Consider the following 22769-nt stretch of genomic DNA (forward strand, 5'->3'; position numbering starts at 1 on the left):
AGTGAGTTGAGAGTGGTTTTGGCTCCTTATTGCAAGCCTCACGGTGTGAATTAGAGATGAAGAACAACAAAACAATCACTGTTTCTTCCCATTTTTGTGTTTTAGTTGGGCATAACCTGATTTTGTGACATGGAGGCATGGACCACTGAATATCCAGTATCGCATTATCCAGTTATACATTTTCCAGTAATACATAGACCAGTACCTATAATAAGTTGTCCAGTATAATATTGTCCAGCAACACATTGTCCACTGGTATCAGTATTTTACAGCAATAAAGTGTATAGTTATACTTTTTCCAGTATTACATCGTTCGGTGATGCATTGTATAGTAATACAGTGTCCATTGTGCAGTAAAACATTAAATGACAATGAATTTCAAAAATAATTAAATTTAATTACAGCAAGGTAAATGTATGTTTATTTTGTTATTGTAAAAGCTTCTAATTCCTATGACCCGGATGTACTTTCATACCTCGTATATTGTATTTTTATAATCTATAATATTTGAACATGTAACTGTAATAAATAATTTATTAACTTGTTTACTTGTAAAAGATTTAAATAAGTTTTTAAAACTTATATATTCAGCATGGTAAAACTATAAATATTTTCCTTTCATCTTACTTTGCACATTATTACGTACTATTAGTAGCCGCAATATTGTGCAATGTAAGTTTCAAGTACATTATATATATATATTCTACGTAACTATTGGTAAGCATCACGAAGTCAATTGATGTTTGACGTACGTCAATTTAGAAATACTTTGTGGCTCCACACAAGAATGATTTCAAATACGGTTACTCAAAATAAAACAGATTGAAAGAAAATCATGCTTCAAGGCTTGTGATTTTGATGATTTAAATGGAGCTTTACAGTATAAAGAGACACAGCAGGTAACAATGATCAGTGTGGGCTCTTCTAGATAAAGAGACGGTAAGTTTTTATAAGGATTTTTTCATTTGCAGTGCATGCTTTCAAATAGAGGTTGAATGTGCCACGCATGCTTTCAAATAATGATTAAATTTGCCATGCATGCTTTCAAATATTTGTACGTTTAACATGCATGCTTTCAATAATTTTAGATTTGTCATGCACTCTTTCAAATAATGGTAACATTTAGCATTTTAGCATGCATGCTTTCTTTCATATTATGGTTAAATTTGCCAGTATGCTTCCAAATAATGGTTAAAGTTTGCCATGCATACTTTAAAATAATGGTTGCATTTAGCATACTTTCAAATAATGAGCAAATGTGACATGCATGCTTTCAAAAATTGGTTACATTTGCCAGTATGCTTTCAAATAGTGGTTAAATTTGCCATGCATGCTTTCAAATAGTAGTTAAATTTTCCATGCATGCTTTCAAATATTGGTTACATTTGGCATGCATGCTTAAACACTTTTGTTACATTTGGCGTGTATGCTTGAAAACTATTGTAACATTTGGCATGCACGGTTTGCAAAGGCATACATGCTTGATAATTTTTGTAACATTTGACATGCATGTTTTCAATTATTGGTGAAATTTGTCATGCATAATTTCAAATAATGATTACATTTGGCATGCATACTTGAAAAATATTGCTTTATTGGCATGTATGCTTGAAAACTATTGTTAAATTTGGCGTGCATGTCTTGCAAAGGCATGCATGCTTGATAATTTTTGTAAAATTTGACATAAATGCTTTCAAATAATAGTTAAATTTTTCATGCGTGCTTTCAAATAATGGTTAAATGTGCCATGCATGCTTTCAAATAATGATTACATTTAGTAAGCATGCTTTTGAATAATTGGTAATTATGAAATGTTTGCTTTCAAATAATGGTTACATTGGTCATGCATGCTTGAAAAGTATTGTTACATTTGGCATACATGCTTTAAAAATATTACTAGATTTGGCATGACTGCTTTGGAAAATTTTGTTACATTTGGAAAGCAAGCTTGCAAATTATTGCTTCATTTGGCACACATACTTACAAATGATTGCTACATTTGGCATGATTTCTTGAAAAAAAACATCGTTACATTTGGCAAGCATGCATGCAAATTATTGTTACATTTGTCATGCATGCTGGCAAATTATTTCTTCATTTGGCATGCATGCTTACAAATTATTGCATGGAATAATTACACGATAGATTTCAAAATGAGTCTGTTTAAGCATCTGTAGATCTGAAATAAGTCACAAGGGTATGAAGACATAATGCATACCTACAAACATACTCATGCTCGTCTGATATCTGTCAAATATAGCAATTTTATCATCTGAGTAATACATTTGACAGAGTTATGATTTTGGTTCATAAGGCAAAAAATAGCCTAATATCATACCTCTTTTCCTTTACCATGATTCGTCACATAGGCATGGATACCATGTTAAATACTTAAAAAAATACCAGGTAACGGTATTTTAAAACTAAAGTAAAAATACAACAGTAGAAAGCCAAATAATTGTTGGTCACCGTAGTTAATTTTGAAGCCGCTTTAATTTTAGTTGATTTTGGCAAATTGAGTATTCATTTAAGTCACGTATAAGAAGGTCAATCTTTATCAAAACCAAAATTTTGTTTCAATAATAATGTGTATAGTGTCTTTGTAATAAAATCTTTTATGAAAATAAAAATAAAAATTGGTAAACTATTTGTACTTAAATCCCAATTTTCACAAACACTTATATCAGTTAATGGTGCGTAATATCATTTTTATCAATTTTATATACGGAAATATAAAATAAAATGTTAAATGTTTTTGGATAAGAAAAATTCTATGGGGTTACAACAGAGTTCAGGTGTCAATCATATGAATAAAACAAATGGGCCCTTATTGATAGATGCATAGATGGGTGATAAAATTCTGATGACAGGCACTAATTGATCTATTTCGCACTTTTGTTGAAATAAATGAAGTAAAAGTCAAACCAACTAAATATGTTCCATATGATATTAATATTTTATTTTAGACAATATGCTGGGTGTACGATCAATATTGGTTTTTGCTGTAGTACTTATAGTTTGCAACCAAAGCACTGCTGGAAAACACAATGAAAAATTGACAGAAAAAGAACTGAAAACCCTTGAGGAAATTGAAAGACTATTGGAAGAAAGAAAAAGAGAAAATGGATTGCAGAAGAGTGAAGATGCCAAGCTTTTGGTGAAAGAAGCTTTTGGAACATGTATAGAAGAATTTAATAGGTTCAGAGAAAGGCAGAGACAGTTTAAAATGGAAGGTAAAAGTAACCTTCGTAATACTTGTAAAAACAAAAGGTATTCGATACCGAACCAACGATGGTGCAAAAAAGGGAGGGCCTATATCCTTTATCCAAAATACATTGCACTGATGATAGTTTGCTTGATTTTACCTTCATGTATAGTCTTTTAAATCTAAAATCACTAATGTTCTGCAAATTCATTGTTGAAATTACATTATCAGGTCTTGATGGAAAGCCAAAACGGAAAAGAAACAGACTGTTCAAAAGAAGTAAACGTTCAGAAGAAATTCAGAAGATTGGTCATATTTTGAATTGTGCCAAGAAAACTTTGATAAAGGAGTGAGTAGTTATACTAAATACAAACGGCTTGTCATGCTAAGGATTTTAATTGACTGTTTAAAAAAATCTAATGCATAAAATCCCTCAGACAAGTTGGCCTGATATTTTACAGTTCTGTGAATGTCTATATCAGTTCAATGCACTCACCGAATCTTGTTAGTGTTTTTCAAACTTTATAGAGCTTATCACATGTACAATTCATATTTTAATAACATGTATCATTCTTTGTTTTGGGGAATATGTTTTTTTTTAATGTAGGAATAGCAGGAACGATTGTAATAACCTTTTATCGATTATTAAGAATTATATATATAAAATCACTTTCAAGAATCTTCTGTCCAAGTTTTTCAAAAGATTTGTTTTTATCTTAAGGAACCTCTGTTCAAGTTTTGTCACATTCTATGAAGTTTTAACAAAATGATTGATGTGAAAAAAAATAACTTCGACTACAGACTGAACTTAAATGTTACCGAAGTCGATGAAAAGTTTGGATCGCAATGTCTTGCCTTTGCAACCTATGTATCAAGCAAGACAAATATCTATAATAACGTAGCTGATGATACAAAACACCAACGTGTTCTTATAAAAGACCATGTGCATTATTTATTGTTCAATGCCTTCAAACATTTTCAGATGAGGCATGGACAAGAGGAAAACAGCACTAATTTATGTATTATGTTATTGTTATCCTTTTTTAGAACAGGAAAAACATTAAAAGAACTAAGTAATGAGGTAGAAATCGCCAAATGCTGGAAAGATACTATTAAGGAACTCGGTAATGGCGAGAACTTACCGAAAAGGTAATTTTTAGTAGCATATATATAGAAAGATTAATTTCTTCAAAGCTGATTTTAGCTATTCATTGAATGTTAACCCCCCCCCCCCCAAACAATGAATAGATAATACACAACAAATTTTTTGAAAGCGCAGTGTGTTCCTTACTAAAAAATCAAAAAAATCCCGTAATGCATGGTTGTTTTGAGTAACCGTTTTGCATACAATTTCATATCTAAATTCTCAACGTCTTTCATGCACTTTTCCTATTTTTTGCACTACTTTAAAATATACCTATTGTCGACTTTGACCACCTGGCAATATGAACGAGTGTTGCTGCTGAAGCAGAATATGATTTGCCTTCTAGATTATGTGATGCCATTCGTATTTTGTTAGTTTATTACAAATCACAGTAGGAAATAATATTTAGACAGTTTAACAGTTTAACAGTTTGATTTACGTCATTATTATTAAATCTTTAATTTCAGACATCAATCTTCAAGGTCGAAAAGGATGACACCAGACGAATGCAACAACATTCCAGATGTGAAAACATACAGAACTATTGATGGCCTATGTAACAACCTGAATAATCCTTTTTGGGGAGCAGAATTTGAACAACAACCCAGATTTATATCTGAAGTGTACGAAAATGACGGTGAGTACCTATCGTATGCAATTGTATATGCTTACAATCATAAAACTTTCGAGTATAATTGTCGTACTCAGACTAAAAATATCAACCAATCAAAATGCTGGGTTTGTCGGAATTTTGTACTCCCGACTATAGAGTAAAGTTTTAAAACCGAATGACCTGCAACTCTCGTTAAAGACACACATTCATCCTTATAAATTAATTTTACACCAATCCAGATCCTTTATATACTATTCCGTGTACTCAATAATTACTGCATGACAATTTCTTTTTTTATACATAATGTTATTAGTGCTTGCTTCCTTTGGTCGTCTGTTATCAAAGTAAAATCGAGGAAAGAACCGTATCAGGTGAATAGAGTGTATTACTTGAAGTCTATGTGAATTATTTGTAGTGGACAAGCCCAGAACAAGCGTAATCCCTGGAGAAGTCCTACCAAATCCAAGAGAATTGAGTAATGCAGTGTTTGCTAGCGCAGAAACTGATGTTGATGAAAGTTTCAACACCCTTATGAGTATGAACTGGGGACAGTTTATTGACCATGATATAGTACTCACGCCACAAATTACAGGTATTACAAATATAATCAGAGAATAAATAGAAAACTTGTATTTTAACTCTCGAAACACATTTTATTGGTTGTTTTTAAATCGATTTTTCGGTTCAACTGCGCTATGCTTATACTGAAACAGGTAAAGTTGACAGAATAAATTGAAATAATAAGTCTGGAAAGTGTGAGCTATTTAATTACTGGAAAGCAATGTTGGTGTAACTGCTTCCCCCGACGTACATAGCTATAGGCTCACGTTTTTGGAGATGGTCGTAGATTCGGACAGAATTAGTCGATATGTATACCTTAAGCCAAGAATACATTAAGAATGTATGCTAATTACTTATTACCTCGAAGTATAGATATGATATATAAATATAAAGTATGTTTTTGATCGGTTATCACAAACACAACATGTAAATTGGCCTTCTTCAAATTATGCATTACTTACCTTGGTATTTAAAAATACGGCAACTGCCCATACAATACGACCAGCTCTATTCTTGTAACTTGTGAGTAAATCATGAATCAAATTATAGAAAGTATTGAGAGAATTATCACAATGCAGTGTTAATGTGTAAAAAAAACTTGGCCCGTAGAAACCCAACTTCACTACAACAGCCTTTGAGTAACTTTTGTTATTATTTCAATTGCATCTACACATATCTAATATATATTTTATTTCAAAACACGAGGTTGGTATTTTGCATTAATGTTGAAATATGTTTTATTATAGGTCAAGATGGCGCCGAAATATCATGCTGTGTAGATGGCAATGGTTTTGTTGAAAGGTAGTATCTTCATAAATACAACAATCCATATTAGATTATCTGATTTTTAAATCCTTTTCTTATGAGACTGGTAGCTTTTATAACATTAAATAACTTTGTTAAATGATTGATTGTTGATTGACAAAAAAGATAAGAAATAAATCTATTAAGTACATTCTGCACAGTATAAAGGTCGGACTGCCACTCGAACATGATTTCATGTGGATACAGAAACTTTGCAATTCAAGAGGCCATCTACAGACCTATTAAAGACTTGTTGCAATTGGTTTACGTGTTAAGATTGTGTGACAGACACGCTTACTACATGTGGCATCAGATTCAACGTCCCAAACTACAGCCGGACGAGGCTGTGTATTTTAAATACATGTTGTCGTCTCTACCATGCATCAAAACGGATGCCTCTATTTTTGTCCAACTTTTTTTTTCATCTGTCGAGTTAGAGGTGTCATGGGATAATTTTATTTCTGTATGTAAAACATAATTACCACAACTGAAAGTATATATTAAAGTTAATGTAAATAATGTAAAAAAAAATCTTTATAAAAACACAGTTTTAAAATGACAAAAATTTAACTAGCAATTTAGAACTGATCAACAGTGATTTGTGAATACTAATATATGTATAAATTAATTTTAAGACCCGAATGTATGCCCATAGGAGTGGACGATAATGATGAATTAGATATAACATGTATGGAATTTGTACGATCGGCTCCTGCGGCTGCTGTTAAACTTAGTGGTATGTATAATTTTATTTCAATCTGGTGTCTAATGTGTTCAATCGAATAGTTATGGACCATACCATCAAATGGGGGAAGGGGGAGGAGGTTAATCAAGATTGCACCATATGAGCCCGATATTTCTCCATTACAGGCGGTTCGATTTTCTAATTTTAAAACGAGAATGCACACATTTTTTAAATTCTGAAAAGCTTAGTTATCGATAGTAGAGAAATATGATATTGCATATGTAGCAATGGTAGAATTTGTTTCTCTTGTTTCTCTTTTTATTTTAAGACAAAATCAAACTAGTTTCTATTGATTTACTGATTAAGGTCTTTATCTGCTTTTATGACTCAAGACGCATGAGAGCCCTTTTCACATAATTATAGCTTCATACCGACGAACAGATGTTTCATGTAAAAATCCTTTTATTTACATTTAATCAAATTACTTGTTGAGAAAAGTATTAAAAATTATATTACTTATTATCTTGATGTACTCAAGAATAGCGCGATGATCCGTGATGATTATCACTTGTCCTGTTAAATAAAATGTTCAAAATAATTATTCAACTTATTTTGCTCAAACTAAGTAAATCGGGCTTTAAAAAAAATATATGAAAATGTTTTATCATTAAAAAGATGGAAAGCAGCTGACCAATGTGATAACATCATTCATAGATGGTAGCATGGTTTATGGTAGTACACCAAGTCGGGTCGCAGCCCTGAGAGATGCAGGTGGTAAGCATCTTACATTGAATAGTTCCTGATTTGTTTTACAATCTGTGGAAAATATTTTATATACTACAAGTGTGGACACAGATCAGTGTGGATAGTATGGTCGGATGTTTGTATATACTAACAGTGTAGACGTCTAGTTAGATATTAGAATCACAATAATTCGTGTGAATTAAAACTTCATACTACATTCATTAAAATTGTTGTCAATTGTTAATTATTTTTTAAAAGTTGTATACATGTCCCTATGTCTAGTTCTAACTTCTTGAATTAAAACTTCCTCGAAAGTGAAAGTATAATGCAATGCAATCCATAATTTTGGAACATTGATAATGAATCATGAATGTATTACTTTCTTAATAATTCATTGACTAAATGTTTAGGCAAGTTGAAAGTAAAATTAGCAGCCAATGGAAATTTGCTTCCTGAAGACTCCTCTGATGACAGTATTTGCTCTTTAACCGGTGAAGATTCAGATGACTATTGTCAGTTAGCTGGTATGTTGTTTTATAAGTGTTATAATTGATAAATTAGTTCCTTCGAATTACTTTCTCTGTACAAGCTTTTTAACAAACATAAAAATAAGTTAAACATATATTTCTTTAATAGTTATCCCATAAGGACGCGGTGTGTCAGTGTAAGATCACCCCGATGGCCGGAGGCAAGAGGGTGATCTAACACTGACACACCAAGTTCGACTGGGATAACTATTTTACATCCCAGCTGTTTTAGATAAGACGAAAAACCATTTACAATTCATAAAATCTAGTTTAGAACGCAACACAACCATAACAATATACTTTATATATTACTATATGATGTATACCCTTTTTGACCCCCAAACACGATGAGTAGATATCAAACAATGTCAACTCGCCCCACTTGCCAATCGGCCCACACTATATCGCCACTTTATAAAAATATCGTCCCAATCTTGTTTACCGACTTGCCCCACTTTGAAAAAGTGTAAAATCAAATTGAACAATCAGTCTGAAAACTCACAAATTAACGTAAAAGGTTAAAACCCCACTGAATAAAGGTTTGACAACTCGCCCCACTTATAAAAATATCTTGCTTCCTTTAAGTATGTCAAAATACTATTATTTCGTATCCAGTCGTCCTGGTGTAGTGGTATGTGTCGTGGCTTGATATTCTAAAGGTCTTGAGTTCGAATCCCAGCATATCCACTGGATTTTTTCTACATGAATTTTGATAGATAGTCTTTTCCGTATAATTAATTATAAGTTTTATAGTGGATTTGACATTCCCGCCAAAATGTTACAGAACAAAAGAAAGCATGCATAACAAAGAAACTCAAACTAGGGTGATCTGGCAGGGGTGATCCGGCTCAGATCACCCCTGTTAGAACAAAGGAGCTAGGATGTAATAACTCTGTAAGCACTGCTATGGTTAGAGCAACGCATTTATTATAAGTGTTTTTTTTTGTGTATGCGCGTCAAAGGCCTCAAACTCACCCTTTTGGTTTTTTTCTGTTGTTGTGACGTATTGGAGCAATCACCACATATTAATGAAAACATAAAAAGTGCTTGACACCGTCATTTCATTACATTTTTATATTTCTTTTGCATATTAGAGGACATGGGTGGCCGAGTGGTCTAAGTATTCGAACTTCTGTAGCACAAGTCTGCCGACAATGTTGGGTTTAATCTCAATTGACTAATATTGTCAGTTTTCCTACTGAATGTCGGTTGTTCTTCCATGGTATTTCAGCTCCTCCACCATTAAAAATTGACAGCCACGAAATAGCATGTCAGTACTGAAAGTGGCGTTAAACACCAATCAACAAATAATCAATTTACTTCATATTCTTCAACCGGATTTAACTTTTTGTTTTGAAGGTGACGAGAGAGTTAATATTCAGCCTGGACTTGGATCCTTGCACTTGGTGTTTATGAAAGAACATAACCGCATAGTTGATGAGTTAAGGGCACGTCAACCCCAATGGACTGATGATAAGTTGTTTAACGAAGCCAGAAAGATAATAGGTGCTATTATTCAACATATTACCTACAGCGAATGGTTACAAAGTACGTATAGTTTAATATTCATTCCCTATATCTAGAAGTGGAAATTGTGTCGACAGGGTGATCTACCCTTTTTTGGGTTCATTGTATTTTAAGATTATTAGAATGTTAATTCAAACAATGGTGGAACGCCATGGACTTAACCATCAAGTACCATAGATATAAAATAAACATGTTATGAACAATAATTGACAGTTAAATATCATTTACTCAACTCCGAGCGTAACGTTTTTCATCTTTGACGATGATATGGCATGTATTCAGCAAGATTATATCACTGTGTCATCAGTGACAGGAAAATACAAAATATTCATCACGACATATCTTTGGTAATCTAAATGAGAAATATCATATAGCCAACACTTAGCATACATAGTTACCAGGGAACACCATGCAATCAAACAAAACATATCATTGATACAGGCAAATGACGGTACTATACAGTCAACATAGATGATACCCCCAGCCCATCACAGTACTCACAATACGAGGAAAATTGGTTCATTATACCGATATCCATCGGAAGTTGAAACACCAAAAAATGAGGAATTAATCGCTTTAAATCGAATCGATGTAAGACTAGTAACGTTGTGCTTATCATAGCATTGAGGGTTAGGAGTTTTTGAAATATTGACTTTTATTTCGTATCCAATGGTTGAGTAATTCTATTGAAAAAAAAGTTCTATGCTCTCTCCGAGTCAAAAAGTAAAATGCTACGGCAAAAAACGCACAAAGAGTCCATAAAGTTTAAAAGAGGAAACTAACAATTGAACAAGAACAATCTATCACCCCAAAACGGGAATTTCTCTTAAAGGATAGCATTTTTGTCCAAGTTTTGGCACCCATATCCGTACTCTTTACAAGCAAAATAATGTTATCTTTGAGAGAATATGTACAAAAGTAAGATATTATGTAAAAACCAACATCTGTCATGTCCCCAACAAATCTGGCCTAATTATAAATATGAAGATACCAAATATGATGCGAACATAGGAGCACGTTATCATCAGATAAATCTTTTATCTATCAATCAAAGTGCTATTCTAATCTTAATTAAGTATTATAATTCACAAATTTGGATGCCAAAATAATTACTTTTTCAGCAAATCAAGTAAGAAAGTTAAATGCCATATATAAAGGCAACAGGAGTATACCCCTGTTCGAAATCCATACATCAATTGAGAAAAAAAAACAAATCCGGGTTACAAACTAAAACTGAGGGAAACGCATCAAATATAAGATGAGAACTACGACAAAACAGAAACACAACATTAAAATGTAACACACACAGAAACAAACTATAAGTAGTAGTACCAAATATCATCGACGATTAAGAATTCTTGCCCCCAAAAATATTTAAATGCTCAGGCTTTTTAGCATTCTTATATCACATTTATGTATTTTTTTCTTAGATGTGTTTGTTGATGACGTGATAATAGAGCGTGATTTAGGACTGTTGCCTACAGGCTTCTTCAATCATTACGACAATACAGTCAATCCCGGAATAACAGTTGGATTTGCTACAGCTGCTTTTCGATTTGGACATAGTCAGGTATGAGATAGATCAATGTTGAATGTTGTACCTTCGCTAAGTTTATAACCCAACTTCTTTGTTTTCAAACGTTCTTATGCCTCTCCTAGCAGTTTATACCAGTTTTTTTTACAAAGTTTTTAACATTGTAACGTGTCTGCAACTATCTCTAATCTTTAGACTTTTTGACAAATTTTCAGGTTTTAATGTGTATTTATAGTCTTTGGTATCCAAATGTGGAGTTGAATGCTTCTCAGTTAATATCAGATAATGTAGTTTTTGCACTGTTGAGTACTTCCATAACATATTTGTTTAGATATGCAATTTATTTGTACACATTTCCTAAGGTTTGTCCGTTAAGAATATCGTGTTCATTCATTCACAGACTGTCAAACAAGACTCTTAAAAGTAAGCAGCAGTTTGTTCTGGTTTAGGGTTTCAATTTTTGTATCGTCCGGATCATTTTTGCGAACTACACGGTATGGGTTTCGCGCGGTTTTTAAGACCATACAGTGATCTATAGATGCTAACATCCAAGTCATGTAGTCTCTAGTGGAAAGTTGTGTCATTCCAAATCTCATTCTTCTATATTATAAGTATTTTATTATCTCTAAACTCCAACTATATGCACTCTGATCGTTAGTTATGTCTATTCATGATTAATGAGATGTATAATAGCAATATTAGAGAAAGGCAAAGTAGAAAAAATACATCATATCGGTCAATCATGGGTGTTATTCAAAACATCAAAGGAGTTATTTTGTACATACATGTTAAGCAACGCGAAAGGTAGTAGTATCAGATATCTTCGACGGTTCCTGCCGAAAAAAATTAAATTCACATGCAACTTTTTTGTCTCTACCATGATATGAATTCAAACTTAGTAGACCCATTTAAAAACGTTTATTTTCTAGCCCTTACAATTTAAAGTGCTGTCTTCTGCCGATAATTTGATGAATTATCAATTTCCTAGCAATCGTCAGTTAGGAAAAGAAAGTAAAATAACAAAAATAACGAGCTCCAAAGAAATTCAAAAGAATAATCCGTTATCAAATAGAAAAATCAGTATGATCAAAGGTCCAAACACAACAAACGAATGGATAACAACTGTTATATTCCTGATTTGGTACAGACATGTTCTTCTGCAGAAAATGGTGGAGTAAACCTGAATTTGTGGCTAGCTAAACCTCTCACTTTTATGACAGTCGTGTAAAATTCCACAATTTAACAACATTCATAATAACAGATGTTTTGTTTATTATCAAACACATTGAAATTGATAGATACGAAGTCACATAGCTCATATGGATGCCGATTACACCACTCTCACAGAGGAAACAAAAATGGAGGTAACTCTTAAAAATCCACACATGTTGGTTGATGAAGCTGGATCCAAGGTATTGGAATTAGTCCGATTTATGACAACTGTTCAAGGAGCTAAAGCTGATGAGTAAGTATAAATCTATTCATTCGGTTTTTGATTATGTGATTACTTACCTGTTTATATATTGATAATTTGATTACCAGACCAAATATTTCATTATTATTTGATAATCTAGGGATGTGTTTTTTATTATTTGAATATCTTGTTTAAAAATATTATTAATGATTTAGATTATTTTTTTGGCAAAACAATTTGTGATTATGTGAAGACTTGGACACCCCATTAGGAGCCTATTTTTTTATGATGACCAACTTTCACTTTTTTAATCAATACATGTATAACGTTTATTTTCGTTAAGTTACATGATAAGTATATATATGCGCTTTAAGTACAATGGAATTACAATCTTAAGTTAACACAACATTGCTTAAACATTATCAGAAAACAATGTAAAAAGGAAAATGATCTCCAAACATTTCAACATTACATCATTCACTCGAAATTAAATTCATGAAAACAATCTCCAAGCTTGTTTTTGTGTTTCAGCTTGCAGTATTGTTTAAATTGTCTCTTTCTTGGTCAATTTTCATTCAGTAACAATAAGTATGATATACAAATATGTATTTGAAATCGCTGCTATTATGAGGAACTTGAAGACTGCTCTGTCATTAAATGAACATCTGTATTTCTAAAAAGAGTATTTTTTAATGGGCAGTCACCCAAATTACCTTTATCATTTGGTTTAGTAGTTTATCAAATCACGGATGTTAATTCCTAACGATATGCATATGTAGCACTATGAATGATCAATGTTTGGCTCCGTGTGGTCATTATTGATCAAACTGGCGCATAATATTGTTTCGCCAAATTTTTTTTCCATGGCAAAGAAGTTGTCAAAAACGAGGTTTATTAAACAAATGAAATACGTTACACAAAATATAAAGTAAAGTGAGGTGTCTAATTTCGGACTATATGCTTGTATAATTGTAATGGCTTCTAAAAAATACTTAGTTTTCTCATATTTTGCTCGCTTTTTTTTTATTGCAGGAAATTTTCGGATGCTATTAGAAACAATTTGTTCAACACGTCTTTAGATCTAACGAGTTTAAATATACAACGAGGAAGAGACCATGGTTTACCATCATACACAGAATGGCGAAAATGGTGCAAGCTTCCTGCTCCAGTTAATAACGACGATTGGGCGAGCATGACATACATAAAACGTAGACCAAGGAGAGAGTTAGAGAGAATTTATAAGTAAGTTTGCGTATTCAACATTTTTCACATCACTATGATTTAGCAAATGGGGATGTTTTGAGGTGTCATGATTGCAAGAAAAGCACACTCTTCTTAAAAAACATTGAGACTTTGAATAATTTATCATTAGCATGAAAATATGTTAATCAATTGCATATTTTAAAGTTAAAAGCAGAACACATCCCAGTTGTAAATGAAAAAAAAATCAGTTTATTTTTCAATTTGATATGACCTTTAGAGATGAACATTACAAATAAAAAAACACAAAAATAATGAACTCCGAGGAATATTCAAAATGGACGGTCCCTAATCAAATGGGCAAAATCAAAAGCTCATACACATTAAACGAATGAATAACAACTATTATATTCCTGACTTGGTACAGACTGTTTTTCTTTGTCATTCAATTATTCCCTTGTAGTTACAGCAACACATTCATGTTGACTGGAAGGAAAAGTGCGTGATTATAATGCTGGGGAATAATGGCAAACTAGATCTAAAAAAATGTCTCTTTTTACAGATTTCTGAAAAATAAGTGATCAAGTTTTTACCGACCATAATTTTTGTTGGCATGTAATACCTCCTTATATCCCAGGACCACCGGTTCATGCATTTAGTATAAAAGTTAATATACCATTATAAAAGTGGCCATCAAATGACTCCAACCACCACTTAATTTTTAAATTAAAATGCTCAAATAATCTTTGATTATATTATTTTGCTGTTCGATAAACAATTTGATTTGATATAGATATATCATTGTTTTAGGAGTGTACATGATATTGATTTATACGTTGGTGGCATGTTAGAATTAAGAAGTACAGCATTAAACGGTGGCGGTGATTTTACATACGTAGGAGAGACTTTCGCCTGCATCCTTGGCGAACAATTTAAAAACCTAAGAAATGGTGACAGATTTTGGTATGAAAGAGCAGAACCAGAGGGTTTTAGTGAGAGTAAGTACTGTATGAGAAGTGGTATAATGTAAGGTGGTGAAATAAACACAAAGGCGAAAGATACAATAGGGCAATTCAAACTGAAGGCGATGACAACATTGCAACGGCATGACAAAGACATTAAACAACAAACCTACAAACAGACAAACAAAAATTTATAAAACACTGCTGCTAAATCATAATTTGCGTATTTAAAAAGGGGCACTAGCTACGATATATATAAAAAAATCTAATATTTATTTTGTTGCTCAATCATTAATGAAATGTAAATAGCGAAATAATAATTAGCTTATAGCAGCCAGTATGGTTCAATTTTGTCAAAATAAGCTAAAAAAAAAACATTGATGATGAATTATTCACTCGCAAGTGAATAATTCGACCTCATTGAATCCGTATTTATGTGAACTTTGATTTAACCCCTTACCTTGAGATGGATAACACGTGAATTGTATGTGTAAATAGTTATCAAAAGTACCAGGATTATAATTTAGTACGCCAGACGCGCGTTACGTCTACATAAGGCTCATCGGTGACGTTTCAAAATATTTATAAAGTCAAACAAGTACAAACTTAATTTGAAGAGCATTGAGGATCCAAAATTCCAAAAAGTTGTGCCAAATACGGCTAAGGTATTTTATGCCTGGGATAAGAAAATCCTTAGTTTTTTTGTAAAATTCAAAGTTTTGTTAACAGGAAATTTATAAAAATGACCACATTATTGATACTCGTGTTCGGTGTTGACTACTGGGCTGGTGATACCCTCGGGGACGAAACGTCCACCAGCAGTGGCATCGACTCAGTGTTGTAAATAGTTATCAAAAGTACCAGGATTATAATTTAGTACGCCAGACGCGCGTTTCATCTACATAAGACTTGTCAGTGAAGGAAAAGAATGCAGTCAACATTGAAAGTGACACAAAGGTAGATCATTTGATTTACTTATTCTATTCACAAACAATTATTCCTATAAGGTAAAAACGATGATAAACATTTATGTTCATCTATAATATGAAATTTAAATAGACCTAGAAGAATCTAATAGCACGAGTTTGCATAATCTACTTATATCTATATTTTTTTACATCGCTTATATGGTCATTGGATGACTAGAGATCAAGTCGATAATTAATTAGATGGTGTCTAGACTAAAATACACACAAAACGAGGCTACGTATTTTCATGCCCGTGCCCTGTTAATTCTTTATTTTATACTTTCAATAGTTTGGATAAATGTTTTACATTGTTATAAATCAAATGTGAGAATTTGATTTAAATCGGTGAATATGAATTTTCCCCTTTAAGTAATTCAAATGGAAAATTTACTCATCTCTAATTGTGTCCGAGTTTTATGGCAGTCTATTACAGTACTTCTGTGTTGACATGAATTATTATTGATATTGTCATATTTATAAGTTAACTGTTTACAAAACTTTTTTTTTAAATACTAAGGCTTTTCAACCTCAGGAATAGATTACCTTGGCTGTATTTGGCAAAATTTAAGGAATTTTGGTCCTCAATGCTCTTTAACTTCGTACTTTAGTTGGCCTTATTTTAAACTATTTGGGATTGGAGCGTCACTGATGAGTCTTTTGTAGAAGAAACGCACGTCTGGCGTAGACACAAACTCTAATCCTGGTATCTATGATGAGTTTATGCATTGTATGGTGGTTTTTTATTACCTCTAGTGCTAAGTATGTATCAGTACCGAGGAAAAATAAAAGATTAAAATGGGCATCTAAATTATGATATTAGTTTTTGCATCTTGTAACTATTTATCTCACAATATCTATTAAATCTGTGTTTTAGGCAAGCTTGCAGAAATAAGAAAAGTGACACTGGCTGGAATTCTATGTAAAAATGTACCAGGTTTGTCAGAAATACACAAGAGGGCACTTATTAATCCAGCAAATGTCCGCGGTGGAAGGTATGTTTACAGTTGATTTTATTTTAATTCCATAATAATGTCAGACAAGAGTGCACACGCTGAAATGTCTCGCCTTCTATACTAATCATTGATATTATGTTGATAGTCCTAAGTATAAAGTTAAGCTTTAATACAACTGTCACATAAACTTAACATTAACCAAGATAACTAAACAGAGACCAATTAACCTTGAAAATGAGGTCAAGGTCAGATGAACCATGCCAGGCAGACATGTACAGCTAACAATGCTTCTATACAACATATATAGTTGACTTATTACTTATAGTTTAAGAAAAATAGACCAAAACACAAAAACTTAACACTGTGCAATGAACCGTGAAAATGAGGTCACGGTCAAATAAAACTTGCGCGACTGACATAAAGATCATAAAATATTTCCATACACCAAATATAGATGACCTATGGCATAAAGTATTAGATAAAAAGACCAAAACTCAAAAACTTAACTTTGACCACTGAACCATGAAAATGAGGTCAAGGTCACATGACATCTGCCCGCTAGATAGGTACACCTTACAATCATTCCATACAACAAATATAGTAGACCTATTGCATATAGTATGAGAAAAACAGACCAAAACACAAAAATTTAACTATAACCACTGAACCATGAAAATGAGGTCAAGGTCAGATGACACCTGCCAGATGGACATGTACACCTTACAGTCCTTCCATACACCGAATATACTAGCCCTATTGCTTGTAGTATCTGAGATATGGACTTGACCACCAAAACTTAACCTTGTTCACTGATCCATGAAATGAGGTCGAGGTCAAGTGAAAACTGTCTGACAGACATGACGACCTTTCAAGGTACGCACATATCAAATATAGTTATCCTATTACTTATAATAAGAGAGAATTCAACATTACAAAAAATCTGAACTTTTTTTTCAAGTGGTCACTGAACCATGAAAATGAGGTCAAGGACATTGGACATGTGACTGACGGAAACTTCGTAACATGAGGCATCTATATACAAAGTATGAAGCATCCAGGTCTTCCACCTTCTAAAATATAAAGCTTTTAAGAAGTTAGCTAATACCACCGCCGCCGCCGTAGCCGCCGCCGCCGCCGGATCACTATCCCTATGTCGAGCTTTCTGCAACAAAAGTTGCAGGCTCGACAAAAAAACGTTTTCATTTCGTCAAATACATTAGCAGTTTTATCAATGATCCAAGGTCCTGCATTGTGCCATTACAACGCGCTCAGTATGTTTTTTACGAATAAGTTTAAAAAGTTACAGTCCTACGAAAAACAGATGAACTCCCCCCAAACATGCAGTTCTAACATTTGAACCATTGCTCTTACTCTTAATGTCTCATTTTGAGGAGGAAGTTAGGTTATCGTTTGATGATAAACACCATGGAGACCAAAAGCAAGACTTTCAAGATTAAATATGTGGTCAAAAAGTCGGTTGTTTCAGTTTGAAACTGAAGTGAATGTTGATAATATGCAAGTTTGCACTGTTTTGCACTTCTGATACATTGATTTAAGCGGAAATGTCGGTCAATGATACAATATTTATATAAAAAAAAAACTTTATTTATTTCCAGATTACCGTGTTCAAATGAGAGAAATATCAAACAAATGGACTTTAGTGCATGGGCAGGATAAGGTATGGTTATACAGACACATTAAATAATTCTCAACTCCTCCATGTAATCTATTTATCGTTATATTCTAATCAATATTACGTGCAGTTTTCCTATTTTGAAACTCAGAAAGGTCATCGTATGCTTTAATATACTAACGTATGTATGGCTTACGAATACATTATGCGATCTTCTATTAGTTTTAAAATATAATGCTTTAATTTCAATATTAAAACATGTTCATTTTAACTCCAGAGATGACTGTTTTCTTTTAACATTAATTATCATCTATGAAACTTATTGGTTGTTTGAACAATAACACTAACTTTACTTGTTTTTACTGCACCAGATGTGCATCTATATAATTAATGTATTGTCAATGGTCATCTTGTCAAAATAGTGGATTAAACCTTGTTTTACAGCTAGTAGCACCTCGCAATTGTATGACAGCTGTATATTATTCTATTATATTGAGAACAATGTGTGAGCTAAACAAACGGACACAATTAAACTGCCAAAAAATTAGTATCTCATTATGTGCCTGGAATTACAAGGTTACACATCATTTCAGTTTTTTAAGTGATCTGAAATTTCATTCTTCATACCTATTGCTTTGAATACATTGTGTCAAGGTCGCGTCAGTTTCATACTGTTTATGTAATTAGTATCACCATTAGATCGATACCTCTTTTGCTGGACTGTAAATATCTGATGGTATCACCTGCCATAAAAATTCAGATAGTTTGTTATTAAACTTTGCAGTCCAAAACATTTGGAAAGAATTTTAATTTGAATTATATGTTCCCCTCATGCAAAGCGCTATTATAGTGGTCGCCTCTTATCTAATCTTTTTATTTTGTTAAGTTAAACTAGTTCCTTAGTTTAAATTTTCAACTATTTAAACTATAGTTGTTAATTTCTGTGTCATTTTGGTCTCTTGTGGAGAGTTGTCTCATTGGCAATCATACCACATCTTCTTTTTTATATTAACAAAACAAAAAGATTATATAAAAGCCTAACAATATAATAGAGCGTTGGATGAGGGGAATTATTGAACCTCAATGAATCCGTATTCATGTGACCTCCAATATAACCCCTTGGCTGGTGATGGATTGCGCATGTATTGACATATAAAAAGGAAACTAATGTCAATATTAAAACTAAAACAAAGATAAATTACTTGGTCAAATTCGATCCACAAAAATAATTCTTTAAAAACAATGTTAAACAGACATTTGAACCTATTTTTTTATATAATGTTATTACTTCTCTAAGGCTCAAATTAAAGTAACAACGATCAAAATAACCGAAAAAAGCATGTTTCTTGTATCTAAAAAAGTAATTTAAAGACAAACCCTGAAAGGATGTTGTTAAAGTCATCAAAATGAATCTAGACTTGCATTGTATCATAGCAAACATCGTATTTGAAAAGAGGTGGTTCAAGAGCTCTTAAGTTATCACACACAATATGCATTAGGTGGCATTTCCAAATCAATCAAGGACTATTACCCTTACACGGCAAAAAGGAAAATCGTCAAAATCAAACTATCTCAATTTTCAAAGATTGAAAAAAAAATCATTGGTTATAAGACTTTTAGGTTATAGCAAGGAAGCAATGTAGTGCCTCGTTCCGTATTGTATAGACTATATTTACTAAACAGCAAAAGTGTCAATGGTCAATATCGAAATAGACTTCCATTTTGTCATCAGAAACAACATTTCAAAATATGAAAAGCATCAGATTAACGGTTTCTAAGATATCGTATAGAAACTTAATAAATGGTGTCATCATCAATTGATAATAAGAAGATATAGAGATAAACGTACTGAATCGTCAAGCAAACGACACAGATAAACATTGATACCTAGAGATCAACATTAGGTTAATATCAATTATGGATATTCTTCTACGCTAAAAAATAGATGCATAAATTCGAGCGTCAATGAAATTAATTCTTACAAAATAAGGAAAAAACTGGCTCCATTAATGTCTGTTCAGCAATGATTCTTCAGTCTGTCTTAACGCAGTATTCAGATATCATTTTGTTTTATTTTTCAGACTGTTATACAAGGCAACACACTGACATACAGATGATTATGTAGTATGACTGCTTCCTCAAAGATAAACTTGTAAACAATCTTTAGATCACTTACTTGTGATAGCATTTCTGTATCATTCCTTACTGTAATAGTTCTAGCTTATTGTATTTCATATTTTTCAAACTTAGAATTTCACTTGTCATAGCATACTGTAGTAATTCTCACTATATTGTATTTCATATTTATATTAAAGTCTCACTTGCTAAGTTGTTATAGCATCTATTATGAAATATCTAAAGAGTATTTCATATTTGTCTTCAAATAAAAGTTCTTTTGTTTTGATTTAGAAACAAAAACAAATATAGTTTATAAATTGACCAAGAATCGTTTAAATTTTGTTGATTATATTTATTCATATTTCAATTTAAGCTTTATATTTCATATTTGTATTTATGCTTTTTCACCACTTTTTCCATATATTATGATTGAATATCAAGAAAAATATATGTTTTGCATTTTATAAATGTGTGCAGTTCTGGCTTTCCATCAATTAATTACGTTTTTTTTCGTGTTTCATGTCGTTTGTGTTTATCTGTTTTTTCCGTAGTACTCTTTAGTCTGTAGCAATAAATGAACTGAAACAGTTGATTCATTTCTGCATAAAAAAACTGGAAAATTTACAAAACACACATCCATGCAATGATGTGAGGCAAAATATAGCAAAATAAAAAAAAAAACCACCTTAATATCCCATTTTCATATGCGTTATTGCTAAAAACCTCAATGCGATGTGATGAAAGAAACTTACCAGACAAACGACACATGTGTAATGGAGAATTTTCATCACTGGCAAGATCGATACTGTTAGTTTGTTGCCATAAACCAAGAGAGTTAAACAAAACAGCCAAAGCTGTCCAAGTGGCAATCTATGTTGAAGTCACTCGGAGAACTGAAAATATTAAGCAAAATGTAACTGCTAGTACAAAAAGCATCATGATACATTTGGAACTTACAACCCGTAAGTAGGGGTATCAACCATGTGGTAGTATGATAAGTATAATGTTGGTGTTTGTGCTCATGCCACATGACAATGGCATACTATGTTAAATTAATTTCGAACGAGTTCAAAATTTAATTGGCAAATAGTAAACCGTTTTGTAGCGTAAAAACAAACGGACTTTTGTGTCTAAATGAGAATTTCACGAGATGAAAATAAAGATGAATACTACTACATCCTTGACACATACTGGTACTGAAGCGCGGGCTACTTTGCTAATGGTCAAAGTAGCTTAAAGACAAAGACTTGGCGTTACCATTTTAGATCTAGTATAAAATTGTTTCATTTAAATTATGTCAAATAACTATATTTGCGAAAAACATAAAAGTCTATACACACCATGTGTTATATAAATCATCCCATTACAAAAGCCGTGGTAACTACAGGTGGTACTGTAATAAATTGAAAGTAAATCAACATTAGTATCGTCCTAGTCAGATTTTGAGAGAAAAAATGTATGGTGAAGATATTGATTGTGATAGAGACAAAGCGTAGATAATCTTGAAGATTCCATTGTTTTGCTTTGCATTTCAAGGCTTCGATGTCTCTGTAAAACAAATATGGCAACACCAATCCTTTCTTGTTATAAGCATTCATAATTATGAAAAGAACAGCGTTTCAGTGGTCTCGGTGTGGCATATATTTTATCGTACAAGGACAATAACAAAAAAAAAATCTCTTTCTTAAAATCTTTAAGAATTAAAGGTTAAACAGCAAATGCAATGTAATTTCAAATATAAATCATATTTTCAAAGGCATAACTTGTTAAATATATTCGATCCAAACTGATTTTCAAAAGTGTCAAAGACTGATATAAACTTATGATATTAGCTTCGTAATTCTGGCAATAATTGAATATATGAAAGGGAGCTAACAATACAATTTTCAAAATAATTATTATTTCCCAGGGGCATTACTCTTTAAGAAACAAATTGAGACTGATGTTTCCTCTTTTAAAAATAATTGATCAGCACTGATTTTGGAACTCGTTCAAGACATTGCTAATATGAATCTATGATATAAGTTTCATAAAATCTGGCAATATTTGAACAAATGGGAGCGCTAACGATGCAATTTTACATCTAATTAATGTTTCCAAGTGCATAACTCTTTAAGAAATAATTGATCGAGACTGATATTGAACCTGTCCAAGACATTTCTGATATAAACCTATGA

At 32.3% G+C, this 22769-nt stretch overlaps 1 protein-coding gene across 1 annotated transcript; it reads left to right on the forward strand.

Annotated features, from left to right (window-relative positions):
* Positions 1 to 803: 803 nt before the first annotated feature.
* On the forward strand, positions 804 to 21182 carry LOC143062829 (salivary peroxidase/catechol oxidase-like). The gene is made up of 18 exons (XM_076234639.1): positions 804 to 939; positions 2967 to 3233; positions 3437 to 3554; positions 4253 to 4354; positions 4817 to 4986; positions 5378 to 5554; positions 6270 to 6324; positions 6963 to 7063; positions 7688 to 7786; positions 8167 to 8280; positions 9643 to 9831; positions 11241 to 11380; positions 12643 to 12809; positions 13791 to 14000; positions 14769 to 14956; positions 16763 to 16880; positions 18458 to 18519; positions 20556 to 21182. The coding sequence occupies exons 2-17, from the start codon at positions 2972 to 2974 to the stop codon at positions 18516 to 18518; spliced, it is 2271 nt and encodes a 756-aa protein (XP_076090754.1). The 5' UTR covers positions 804 to 939; positions 2967 to 2971; the 3' UTR covers position 18519; positions 20556 to 21182.
* Positions 21183 to 22769: the final 1587 nt, after the last annotated feature.

This window comes from Mytilus galloprovincialis, chromosome 2 (genome assembly GCF_965363235.1).
Source record: "Mytilus galloprovincialis chromosome 2, xbMytGall1.hap1.1, whole genome shotgun sequence".
In the NCBI taxonomy this organism is placed as follows: domain Eukaryota; kingdom Metazoa; phylum Mollusca; class Bivalvia; order Mytilida; family Mytilidae; genus Mytilus; species Mytilus galloprovincialis.

What these genes read in the sequence shown, in the direction of transcription:
- LOC143062829 (XM_076234639.1), top strand. Translation starts at nt 2,972, where the DNA reads ATGCTGGGTGTACGATCAATATTGGTTTTTGCTGTAGTACTTATAGTT. An exon ending in GGCGAGAACTTACCGAAAAG is followed by an intron (nt 4,355 to 4,816) that starts GTAATTTTTAGT and finishes CTTTAATTTCAG; the next exon opens with ACATCAATCTTCAAGGTCGA. An exon ending in TGACTATTGTCAGTTAGCTG is followed by an intron (nt 8,281 to 9,642) that starts GTATGTTGTTTT and finishes TTTGTTTTGAAG; the next exon opens with GTGACGAGAGAGTTAATATT.